Source organism: Neolamprologus multifasciatus, chromosome 3 (genome assembly GCF_963576455.1).
Source record: "Neolamprologus multifasciatus chromosome 3, fNeoMul1.2, whole genome shotgun sequence".
Classification (NCBI taxonomy): Eukaryota; Metazoa; Chordata; class Actinopteri; order Cichliformes; family Cichlidae; genus Neolamprologus; species Neolamprologus multifasciatus.
Window position 1 is genome coordinate 22,661,349 of NC_140441.1, and position 13,577 is coordinate 22,674,925.

Genomic DNA, 13,577 nt, shown 5'->3' on the forward strand with positions numbered 1-13,577 from the left:
AGCGCCTAAGCTACAACCTTGGCTCCCTGTTTATCTGCTCCTGCTGAGATGGGGCAGTATGCTCTGTTCTCTTCTAATCAGACAAATGAGACGATGACTTTCTGTGAACAATATTTTCTTATAACTCAGCAGTATAATGCATCACAAAACAATATCATTCATTCACAATAAATCAACAGTCTAATATAATGCAAATCAGTTTACCAAATGTAATAGTTATCACCTTCTTCTAATTCAGGAGCATAATGCAAACTAAAACTACATAATAATTCACAATCTTTAATTAGGGGTCTAACATGGCATAAAATAATATCATAATCCCACAACATCTGGACTGTGGCCGTACAGCATACCAGAGGACAGGAGTTGGTGTCTGTTGGGCTTAGCAACTCATCCTGGCAACAGAGTCCTCTGGTCCAAGGCCAACTATAGTACACCTCTGAACATCACCTGGAGTAAGTCGCCACTTCTAAACGTGAATTGTTCTGGGCAAACTGACTTATTGGCCTGGCCTCAAGTGTCAGACCCACTGCCAGACATAATATTGCTGAACAAGCTGAACACAGCTCAACTGCCGTTGTGTGTGATGAACAATGGATCACTGTCAGTGGGGGAGCTGCCACTTCGCTTATGTGGATACATATACACCTACTGCCCTCCAGAGAATGAGAGCAGGTGTATGAAATGCTTGACCAGTGCAAAGTGTGCTGAGAACTTGACATTAAGGAGGACTGAATGCAAGTTCAACCTGGCTTACAGAATACCAGTAAAAGCAAAAAGTCAGAAGTGGACAGGATGTGCAAGGACGGTGCCGAGCAGTAAAGGAACAAGAGTTTTGGCTGATTGGTATTTCCTGTGTGGACATAAAGCCTATCTATCACTCCCTGAGGGATGGGGAGGATTGTGTGCCTTGGTGAAATTATCGGATCATGTCTTCTTCATGGACAGAGTTGAACATCACCCTAGCAACCAACGGAAGCGTGAGGTGGATATAGCCTCACCAAACTCTTTTGGAGTGACAGTAGACACTGGAGTGCCGCGAGAATTCCGCATTTGGAGTGGAGGAGCTAAATTCTTCCAAAGTCTGATCCCAAACATCAGAGTTGCAGAGGTGCGGGATCATGTGGAGATCAACCGGTATGCCTTACTGCGACACATTAATCTCACTAAGACTCTGGGAACAGTCTTAGCGGAGGAGCAAAAGGCCATCAGAACGATGGTACTGCAGAACAGGCTGACCCTGGACTTGATAACAGCATCACAAGGAGGAGTGTGTAAGCTGATTGGAGAGACGTGTTGTACGTTTATCCTGGATGGATATACGACTGGAGGAGACATCTATGAGGCGCTGCAGAACTTAACTGCTCTGCAGAAATATGTGGCGGACCACACATCAGGAGGAGACCCGTCACAAGGCTGGATAGCCTGGTTGACATCTGGACCATGGTGGAATTTGTTCTTAAAGTTTTTGACTCCCATTCTTACATTATTGGCGTTGCTTTGCTTGTTTACAGGTTGCATTTTGCCATGTGTAAGATCGATGGTGAATAAAATGATTGCTAACACCTTTACCAATTACATACTGTTACAGCAGAGTGACATGGATGTTAAGGCTAATATGTGTGTATGAAATGAAGCCTGCACTGAAAATGTTGACAAGTGGTGTAGAGCTGAAGATATATATATACGCCATATAGCCTTAAAAAATGACAATACAGGGTGGTGATGATGGGTTTAGATTTTATTATTGTCATTTGTATTAGGAAATATTTAACCATATATGCTTAGAGATGTATAATCAATTGTGTAGTGATAGGATGTGTGATCTTTAGCAGGCTGCAAAGGCTTGGTGTGCATTCCAGAGTGTTCTGGAATCCACACCTACATCCTGGGAGCATGGGAAGAGGTCGTACCTTCTTTTATTGTTTTATGGTAGGATAAACGTAGCTATATCTGTTTTAGTCTAAGTGCCTTTTGTTTACATGAACTGCTGGACTTTCCAGACCAGTAGGTTTAGGGAAGTCATTTATGGGGTCACACTCTGACCCCCCCCCACCCCCCACCCCCCCCCACACACACACACACACAGTATTCTTTGTTCACATGTATACCTATGTAAGATGTTATATGTTAATGACCCTATGCATATTCATGTAACCACAATAAAAGGAGTGCTATGGGGAACCTGGCTGAGAGTCTGACGGAGGTCAAGTGGTGGAACGACACTTGGCTCCAGGCAGGTCTCCCTCATGCATGAGTAACACAAAGAACTTTGGTGACTTGTGTCTTGCTTTTTGCTGTGTAGCAAGTTGTCCTTAACGTTCCAGCGAATAGGTTTATGCTACAAACCTATCAGGTTATGTTGTGGTAATCCTCGGGGGGATGGGTGTTCATACTGGAGTGCAAAATTAAAACCAATGGAAGATGAACAAGAATAGTTCAAAGCCATCAGGTGCTAAGTTTAGAAAAAAGAGAAAAGAGGGAGTGTTCGCCCAGGGCGCCAAACAGGCTAGGACCGCCACTGTCAGGGGACCTTAAAAGCTAAGTTGGCCAGGTCTTAGGGTAGAGGCTTGACAAACTGCAATCCAATTACATGGCAAAAACAGTTATCCAGAGCACCCCACTATCACCACCACCACCACCCCACCCCTTTCCCGCCACTGTTGTCACCATTTGCCCCTTTTACATTTCTGTCTGCCCCCTATATATGCCTGTCTAGAACCGTCCCTGATCTTGAGCTTATTGTAGTAAACAGATGGTACAAATTAGGTGTGACGATACAGAAGGAAGCAAAACTGAACACAATGAACACGGGGCGCAAGACTGTCAAAATAAAACAGAAAACACAGAGCCGCAGACCTAAGGAGAAGGGTCTGGCTGCAGCCACTGGGGAGCGCCATATTGGGACCTCCACAGTAACCGGAAACACGTGACCTCCACAGTAACCGGAAACACGTGACCTCCACAGTAGGTGGAAATACGTTCCTGCATGGATCAATTCAATTCAATTCAATTCAATTTTATTTATATAGCGCCAAATCACAACAAATGTCGCCTCAATCGACTGTGGAAACCTTGCAAGTGGATCGTAAAGGTTGGCACAGTCTTTCATGTATAAATTTGCCGTTAATAATTATATAATTTTAGAAATCATCTAGTTTGCTTACACTGATTACATTGGCACTTTGTTAGCGTTACAACAACGGTCATACCCCCGAGGTATCTAAATTTTAGTAAGGAATGTGTGTACTTTTGACACCTCTGGTTAGCATTTAGTGGTCAGTTTCAAACGTATTTGATTTTTGCTTGTTGTTGAACTACTTTTCACTATCTGTAACATCAATGCACATTGTTCCATATTGCACTTTACAATGTTTTTGCAGGTGGAATGAAAGACGAATAAAGTTCATCAAAAAGTGGTTTATATATTTATAAATACTAACATTCTCTATTACATTCTGTTCTGCTTTTTTATTGCCCAGATTTTAGTTAGCCTTTGTTAAATTGTCTGTTATATGTCAATAGATACGTATGTCACAAATAAAAGTGTCTTGTAAATTATGTTTTTGTAAAGAATTTTCTTCCCAAATCTATTACATTCTAACTGTAATGTGTTATTTCTGCTAAAACCTGAACTTAAATGTGAATATGGTGTTTATCTGTTTTTCTCTCTGTTTTAGATGCACATATCAATTTGGAATTCTGCCTCCAAGCCAGAATTGCAGGAATGCACCACGTGTTGGCTGTTTCACTGCCCTCTGTGCCCCACTCTCAGCCCTGTCAGGGCAAAGATTGAGGAGCATATAAATGGACACATTAAAAATGCTTTGCCTTTAAAGGTATGTTGGTATTAAATATACCTCATAGTTAAAGTTATAAATATGCACTTCTTTTCAGCACTTCTGCAGTCTCTTTGTTGACTTAAAAGTTGCTTTTCACATGGTACAGCTCAGCGCATTAATCAGCAAGAGAAAAAAGTGTGTTTTCATTAAATATTTTTTTTCCTGTTCACCACATTTCTTGACAGCTCTTGTGATTCACACCATTTTGTTTTCATTATTGAGGATGGCTTGGATATTTTTGTTAATATGTACAATCTGATTGTTAGTTAAACTGATTGCATTCTATACAACTGCATTTAAATTACATGTTGTTGTTTTTCTTTTTTTCTCTCTCTTACAGACGAAATGATATGCTGGTGCACTTTCACTGCCCTGTCTGTAACATGACAATCATACAGTGTGGGGATATGGCAAGGCAATTATTGTCATGTCAGCATTCAGGACAGCTCCCCGCTGCACTCTCCGTGGAGCCCCGCCTCTCTCCTGCTGCACTCTTTGTGGAGCCCCATCTCTCTCTCGATGTCTTGTCTCCAGCATCTAAACCATTTTCTGAGTCTTTGATAGAACATTCATGTGCTTTACCCTCCGTGCTGAAAGAAACTGTGGCTTGTGGAAAGTCCATGAAAATGAAATGCCCTCACTGTGGTCTTAGTCTTCTTACAAAAAAAAAAAACTTCAAGGCTGGGAGCAGGGACTACGGGTCAATGCGATGTTTGACATTTAATGGACAGATGAAGGCACTGGCTGTTTGTTTGTGTTTTTTATGCGTTGTTGGTTGTTTTTTTTTTAAGTGTACAGAATTCCAAGTAAACTTATTATAAAATGTTGTTCACTTGTTTCCATGTCCATACTTATAGTAAAAAATGTAAATGTAAATGTAACAGCATTGTTTATACTTGTAACTTCAAAGTAAAAGGCTTACAGTTGCTATTAACATTAATGTATTACCCTGTAATCAATAATATTTTTATACATTTATGCATTAACCCTCTGGGCTCTATCCTGACTACACTGCAGTGGACCAAAAGAGTGACACAGGTTTGATCTTAAGGATCTAATAGTTGTGTGTGTATTTGCAAGATAGACTGGAATAAATTATGACGCATCAAATATTACACAGGCTGCAGTGAATTTTTGTTGATACAGACTATTGAGCTTTGAGTTTCCCAGTCAAACTTAGCTTTGAAGCACATGCTAAAAACACTTTATCTCTTGTAGATTTCATAACAAGAAACCATAGCAAAAATATCGTTATAGTCAAAGAAAATTCAAAGCTGCAGCACATACAGCAACAAACACTGTTAGTAAATGTGTCCTGGAGTTTATGCAGGTGCAGAAAGTGCTGCTGCTGTAAGTAAGCCTAACAGCTTCCAGATCACTTATATTTCTGGAAAGATGGTAAGATGGGCATTACTGCTCATTTCTACAATCTCCCAGATCTTGGAATACAAGCCTTTGTCCCATGAAAATCACTTCACAGTACTAGGAGTCCACTAAAACCTACAAATGAAGAGTGATCCTGGAAGAAATGGGGCGCACACTAGTGAACCTCAACAATTGCAAGACAGCCTTGTCCCCGATGCTCAGATGAAAAAAAAAAAATAGGAAGATTTATGAAACCATTAGGACTTTATCACCTTTTATCTGAAAAGTTACTGGTAACATATAGCCTAACTGGCATTTAAAGTGTAAAAAAAAGAATGTAGATAAAATTTTGTTTTTTTGATTAAAAGGGCTGCTGCTAATTTAAAGAGTCAAGTCAGTAAAAGTAGATAAATGTTTTAATAAATATACATTTTACAGCATTTTGTGAACATACACAAAAGTTGCCATTTTTGGCAACGAACAAGCTGAGAGAGAGTTTTATATTTTTTTGCTCTCCTTGAACAAAAATAACAGTGCATAATAATGTTGATGTTAATCAATTAAATGTCCCAGACTCTATTATTAATAATATAGTGGTCCCTCGTTTATCGCAGGAGTTACGTTCTAAAAATAACCCGCGGTAGGTGAAATCCGCGAAGTAGCCAACTTTATTTTTTTACAGTTATTAAGAGACACATGCAGAGGAACAGGGGAAGAAAGATGAGACTAAACACAGTGGCACGACAGACACAAAGTGGGAGAGAAGTGCCGGGTCGCAAATTTTGAAGCCAATGTGATAACCTTATCCAACCAATGCTGTGGAGGTCCAGTTTTTAAGATCCAATTACAATCAAATCACTCATAATGATTGTCTGGAAAAGAGTAGAATTCTTAGAACAGAGTTCATTAAACATTTTCATATGAGCAGCAGAACAGTACATTTACAAACAGAAATAACACATAGAAAACAAGCAAACGAAAAAGCGAAGCAACCCCGGGGTGTAGAGCCTTAATGTACAAACACACACAAAAGACAGACAGGAAAGAAGCAACAGAAAGAAGAGAGTGAGCGGACTCATCTTATATAGGGACAGGCATCCCCTCTCCCGTTTTTAAGTATCCACTCATCCTCTGTTTTTCTCTCTTCATCTTCCACTTATGATATACACGACCCTACACCATAACTTCTTGCAGACCAATCTCTCATCCATCACTACATAGGGTCCCTTTGTCAGCTTTATAGCCAAAGTGAGTCTGAAAGTCTAGAGAAAAGCAGTTAATGAGTTAATTCATGTGACACTTTTGTTGGGCATGCATGCTGGACATAAGCTGCTATCCATGCTGAGTAAGAGTTCTTCCATTGCCTTCTTGGTGTCTGAGGCGAGAGCCAGAACTTCAGGTGCCTGCCCTACAGAGGCCAGGTTTGTTTTGCTTAAGGAAATATTGAAAGGCTGTAGGCTTCTGGCTTTATTCATTCACAGAGCCGTCTGCTTTTACCTTACAGTCGTTCGCATAACTGGATGCTTTTATCTTGTGGCAGCTTAAGGAGCCCTATGTTTTTTCCTTATAGCCGTTCGAGGTGCTTATGCTTTTATCTTATAGCTATTTGAGGGGTCTCATATTTTTTTGCTTATAGCCCCAGAAAAGAACTTGTTTCGCAGCCATCCAAACAACTCTGCCTCTGTTGTACAGCCAGTTGAAGGGCGGCACACGCCATGAAGCAGTCCCATTAAACACAGCTGCATGCTCCTGCTGCACAGCCGTCTCAAACCACTGCGTGCTTCTGCTGTACAGTTAAATGCAGCTGCCAACTTCAATTAACCCTTTGAAAATGTAACAATGAGGATCAGTAAGAAACCTTTGTTGGACTAGTCACAGTAGGCCATAACACTATCAAACAGTATTAATCAACATGTGTTCATACAACAAGTGGCACAAATTTTTCATCAATATACTGGGAGATATATATGACCTAAATATATGGGTCATGTGATTTGAACATACAGGTTAAATGCTTAACACAGTGACTCCACTATAAAAACACTTCATTGTGAGTATGCATAGTACAGGGTGGGCCATTTATATGGATACACCATAATAAAATGGGAATGGTTGGTAATATTAAAGTCCTGTTTGCAGCACATTAATATATGTGAGGGGGCAAACTCCTTAAATGGGTGGTGACCATGGTGGCCATTTAGAAGTTGGCCATCTTGGATACAACTTTTGTTTTTTCAATAGGAAGAGGGACAGGAAATTGTCCTTCTGCAGCTCCGGACCTCCTAAGATAAACACAACATTGGGGAAGTATTTCAGTCTGGTTTTACAATGCACCACAACACTGAAACTGCTCTTTTAAAAGTTTTTAATGATCTTTTAACTTTTACTGACTCAGGAGATTCTGCTATTTTAATATTATTACATCTCAGTGCTGTTTTTGATACGGTAGATCATTGGATACTTATCTCTCGGCTGGAACAATGTGCTGGAGTTAAAGGGATTGCTTTGGAAGGGTTTAAATCCTATCTATCTAATCAAACTTTTTCTGTTTAACTCAGAGACACATTATCCCAAGAACCACACTTTTTTGTGGGGTCTCCTAGGGCTCTATTCCTGGCCCACTCCTTTTTTCAATTTACATGCTCTCCATGGGCTCAATTTAAAAAAAAAAAATTCAAAATCCATTTCCCTTTCCTGTTCGCTCAGGGATTAACATAAGAATTTATTCTTCTTCCTGCTCCTTTTCATGCATGGAAACAGTGTTACTTTAATTGAAAGGAAGCTTGTGTATGGGAAATTAATTTCTGCTGTACCATGTCTGAAACAATAAAATAAAATAAAAATAAAATAAAACATGTGGATTAGCAGTTGGATTAGCAATTGGATTAACAATATGGGCAGAAATCTGTGCCATCAGAAACTGAATTTGAATAAGTTAAATTTGAATTTGAATTGCTCAGATTGAATCTGAATGGTAACTTGAATAAATGCTTTTGAAAACTGAATTTGAATTAGTCTAATTTGAAATTGAATTTATGGTTTGAAAATGATCATCACTAAATTGAAATTGAATTTTATATTTTGAAAATGAATTGATTTGCATTTTATCCTTTAAAAAGCTCTCAAATAATTTCAGTTTCACTTCTCACCATTCAGTTTCAGTTCTACAATTCAATTTCAGTTCCAAAATTCAGTTTTTTGGAACTTACATCCAGTTCCGGTTCAACCGCAGATTAATAGAACTACGTTTTACTAGCGGAGCGAAAGTGTTACTGACGGGAATCTACAGCATCTTGAGCTGAATTAAGACTTCAGAAGTCATTCGTCATGTCGAATGACCAGCGGATAAACTCTCAGGTTGGTAATAAATGTATAACATGTATAAGAACAAGCGTCATGTTAACAAATGATAGCCGTAAGGTAACTTTTATGCTTATTGTAGCTGCTAGCTAAAAACGCTAATTGAGCGTAGTTTGCCCTGAATTCAGCTTTGACAAACAAATATGATCGACTGTTTCTAGTAGAATTCCAAAGTTGTCATCTTGTACCCTCTCAGAGTACCCCCTCTGTATGCTTGCAGAGACCCCTACAGTAGGGAAACATGCAAAATGGTGTCCAAACCTTTGTATTTTAGCTTTATTTATGTCTTAAACATAGGGTTGCCAACCGTCCCTTAAAAAACGGAATCGTCCCGTATTTAGAAACAAAAGTACACGTCCCGTATTGAGCTGAAAAGGGACGCACTTTGTCCCGTAATACAGTGAGAATCAAAAGTAGTCTATAAGTTTTAATGTAATTAACGCTTTGTTTGAAAACATAATTCCCAGCCCCGCTCCTGCTTTGTGACCAATGAGCTGACAGCACACTTATGACAATTCGAGTATGACAATTCAGATTACCGCTCATCTCATTGGTTAAGGAAAGGTCGCTTGCGGAGAAAATACCGGAAGACAACAGATGACCACAACAAAAAGCATGGCCAACAGGGAAACAAACGCCGACACTGCGGTGCAAGTCTCAGACGACAGTACACCTGAAGCTGGGCAAACACTGTGCGATTTTCAAACTGCACGATTGGCTCGCATGGGTTATAAGTTCGTAGGTCACGATGCAGGGTCTGACACTATACCGCCCGATGCTCTGATGCGACCTGAGTCACACTGTGCCTCCATAAAATGAAGGTTATAACAGAAAATCTGTCGCTCGCTCTCCCTCTCTGTCTTTCACTCACACAGACACACACCACCATCAACTTTGCTAAATTGCTAATGAAAAACACTGATCAGGCAGCTGTGATTGAGCAGCAATGTAAATCCAACTATTTTCACGGTTGTTGTGGTCGTGATAATTTGGTGATGCCACATCGAAAAGGCTTGGATGAGCTTTCCAAAGTTCTACAAGTTGTGCCTCCATCGCTTGTGTCCAGATCACACGCTGCACAGCCATGCTGCTCCGTCTTTTTCACCGACGTTTACGTGTTTACGTGTTTGCGCGTGAGCAGTGTGAGCGGCTGCGGTGACACCCTCACGAGCGATTGATGATCGGGAGCTGGTCATGAGGTGTTAATCGCTTCTCGTTACCCCACGTATACTACACGATGCGCGATGAAGGCCAAAATCAGGCCGATCACCAAATTGGTCGCACGACTCAAAAATCGGCTCAAAATGGGCCAAAAATCGCACAGCGTAAGCCCAGCATTAGACCAGCAATGTTTGTTCCTCTCAGAGAAAGAAAAAAAGGCTGCAAAAGTACAGGGAAGAATGGGAAAAGGAAAACACCTGGCTGGAAAAGTGCACGATAACACCTATAAAGCGCACTGCACTGTGTGCCGGCGTACTGTTTCCATAGGCATGCTTCTAATGGTGGGCACATGAAGAACATGAGGGGCGTGAAAGCTCGGGAAACCCTTAACCAATTTGTGTCCACCAGGCCACGGCAGAAGCAGATATGGTATGTAAACACTGGTTTGTTTGTTTTTAAACCCCCTGGTTAAGGTTAAAATGGGCATGTGCAGTGAATATCAGCGCTATGTGGCCAGAAGTATGATAATATAATTTATTTTGTGTAATAAACAACTGCAAGGATAGATGATTACAACAAATAGATGAGTAATACATAAAAGTAATACATAGATGAATAATGATGATGAGTTATGATGCGTAATCATGGGAACAAGTGGGTTTACAAACGGGAGCAAAAGCTGAAATAATGCCTCTACTGAAGCCAATTGCACTAAATGCACTAAATGTGCACTGTTACAAGAATATTTTTCTTTCTATTGTTTTCTATTAATTTATATAATTTTAAGTTAAGCAGGACAGAGTTCTTTTAAAGAAAGATTTACTTTTATTCTCAAAAGTTAAGCATGACAGGCTTCTGTTTAAGAAAGAGACCTGTTTTATTGTGTTAATGTTGTCATTTTGAGCTAAAAATAAATGGCTAAATGATTTTTGTTAAATCAAATTCAAGTCAAATGGTTAAAAAAAATAATTTCACACATAAAAAAAGAGCTAAAAAATTTACCACACTGGGAAGGGTGAAGACAACTGGGTCTCCCAGCCCTGGCCACGAGGTGTCCCTTATTTATTTCTCAGGGAGTTGGCAACCCTACTTACACAGCATCCCAACTCTTTAGCTAACTTAATAACTTTAGCTAAAGTGAATAGTTAGTCTAATTCATTAGTGCAGCATTACTGGATCACCTCTGTTTGAAGTGATATAATATGATATACAACTATCACTGAAACAGCAAACTTTGTAAATAAGCAAGCAACACTTCTCATTCTCTAAATGTTTGGCCACAGCTGTAGATTACACTATCAGTGCTTGTTCACTCTTGACAATAATTACATTTCAAAATTTACTTTGTGCATTTACAGGTAAACAAAATCTAATATTTTATCTAAATGACTGCTTTGTCTTTGAAAAGGTGAAGAGCCTTGAAAGGTGAAGAGAGGTGACGGTCCAGTTCTACTCTAAGTACATCCTTACAGTGGCTCACAGGACAAGGCCACATTCCTGTCCTGCCAGAAGAGAAGAGAAACTTCAGAGTCTTCATGCAGTTCAACCACACCTGTCATATTCCATATGACAGGGGTCTCAAACTCCAGTCCTCAAGGGCCAGTGTCATGCAACTTTTCCATGCCCTCGAGGACTGGAGTTTGAGACCCCTGCCGTATGGTGTTCATGCAGTTTTCTACCCGACAGTTACAGCATGTCTGACTGCCTGTTCAGCATATGCAAAAATATATGATGAGTGTAAGCATGTGATGATTAAGGCCTTCCATTATGGTGTTTGTCATCACATGTCACAGACATCTGGATGATCATTTGGAATAAACAAAAAACTAAAAACTTGTTACTTCATCTTTCATCTTTATTATTATTGTTCTTATTTTACATTTTTCATTGTTAGGCATTAGGTTTATTTGTAGTAGTCCTTTCCAACTTCTTTCCCTCTTCCATGTTACTGTGTCAGCTTGTCAGCATCTATTTGGGTTTGGGAGTGGAACAAAAAGTAAGGAAATCCAAAGTGCCATTAAAACCAGGAGAGGTTCTTATATTTCAGAAGAAGGGATTAATTCAAAAGAAATGACCTCAATGCCATATTTTATTTAGGAACCCTAGAGAGCACTTTGCAAAAATAACACATTCTTATAATTTCACCCTCAGATGAGCCAAGCTACGACTGTCAGGGAAGGTGATGTAGGTACAGAGCATATGAGAGTGGTTAAGTTAATGTCTCTTGTCTAGATGAAGGCACAAGAGGGATCAATGGCAAGGCGTAGAGATTCAGTAAAACGTGGTCGATTTAGGAGGTGACCAGACAACTTCAGCCTGTCAAACATAGTAATGGAGCAGTATGTTTTAAAAAAAATCTAATTAAGCATGCACTCAGTACCCTAAGAATTATTATGGTAGTTAAACACAGTGATTAGGGTTGCCAACTCCCTGAGAAATAAATAAGGGACACCTCGTGGCCAGGGCCGGACGACCCAGTTGTCTTCACCCTTCCCAGTGTGGTGAATTTTTTAGCTCTTTTTTTGTGTGTGAAATTATCTTTTTTAACCATTTGACTTGAATTTGATTTAAGTAGATGCGTATTCTTTGTGATATCAACACATGGGAAACAAAAATCATTTAGCCATTTATTTTTAGCTCAAAATGACAACATTAACACAATAAAACAGGTCTCTTTCTTAAACAGAAGCCTGTCATGCTTAACTTTTGATAATAAAAGAAAATCTTTCTTTAAAAGAACTCTGTCCTGCTTAACTTAAAATTATATAAATTAATAGAAAACAATAGAAAGAAAAATATTCTTGTAACAGTGCACATTTAGTGCATTTAGTGCAATTGGCTTCCACAGAGGCATTATTTCAGCTTTTGTTCCCGTTTGTAAACCCACTTGTTCCCATGATTACGCATCATAACTCATCATCATTATTCATCTATGTATTACTTTTATGTATTACTCATCTATTAGTTGTAATCATCTATCCTTGCAGTTGTTTATTACACAAAATAAATTATATTATCACACTTCTGGCCACATAGCGCTGATATTCACTGCACATGCCCATTTTAACCTTAACCAGAGGGCTTAAAAACAAACAAACCAGTGTTTACATACCATATCTGCTTCTGCCGTGGCCTGGTAGACAAAAATTGGTTAAGGGTTCCCCGAGCTTTCACGCCCCTCATGTTCTTCATGTGCACACCATTAGAAACACGCCTATGGAAAAAGTGCGCCGGCACACAGTGCAGTGCGCTTTATAGGTGTTATCGTGCACTTTTCCAGCCAGGTGTTTTCCTTTTCCCATTCTTCCCTGCACTTTTGCAGCCTTTTTTTCTTTCTCTGAGAGGAACAAACATTGCTGGTCTAATGCCTGGCTCACACAGAAACAGTCGATCATATTTGTTTGTCAAAGCTGAATTCAGGGCAAACTACGCTCAATTAGCGTTTTTAGCTAGCAGCTACAATAAGCATAAAAGTTACCTTACGGCTATCATTTGTTAACATGACGCTTGTTCTTATACATGTTATACATTTATTACCAACCTGAGAGTTTATCCGCTGGTCATTCGACATGACAAATGACTTCTGAAGTCTTAATTCAGCTCAAGATGCTGTAGATTCCCGTCAGTAACACTTTCGCTCTGCTAGTAAAACGTAGTTCTATTAATCTGCGGTTGAACCGGAACCGGATGTAAGTTCCAAAAAACTGAATTTTGGAACTGAAATTGAATTGTAGAACTGAAACTGAATGGTGAGAAGTGAAACTGAAATTATTTGAGAGCTTTTTAAAGGATAAAATGCAAATCAATTCATTTTCAAAATATAAAATTCAATTTCAATTTAGTGATGAT

At 39.4% G+C, this 13,577-nt stretch overlaps 1 protein-coding gene and 1 long non-coding RNA gene across 2 annotated transcripts in view; one reads left to right on the forward strand and one right to left on the reverse strand.

The window, feature by feature from the left end:
- The window catches only part of LOC146522036 (uncharacterized), a 196,608-nt gene that overhangs the window by 62,417 nt on the left and 120,614 nt on the right, over window positions 1-13,577 (reverse strand). The gene's annotated exons all lie outside the window — the stretch shown is intronic.
- Window positions 463-2,353, forward strand: LOC146522040 (syncytin-A-like). The gene has a single exon (XM_085153802.1). It carries the CDS (start codon window positions 587-589, stop codon window positions 1,628-1,630), a length of 1,044 nt encoding a protein of 347 aa, XP_085009928.1. The 5' UTR covers window positions 463-586; the 3' UTR covers window positions 1,631-2,353.

Bases quoted from the DNA above. Each gene is read 5' to 3' on its own strand.
- LOC146522040 (XM_085153802.1), top strand. From the start codon at position 587: ATGAACAATGGATCACTGTCAGTGGGGGAGCTGCCACTTCGCTTATGT.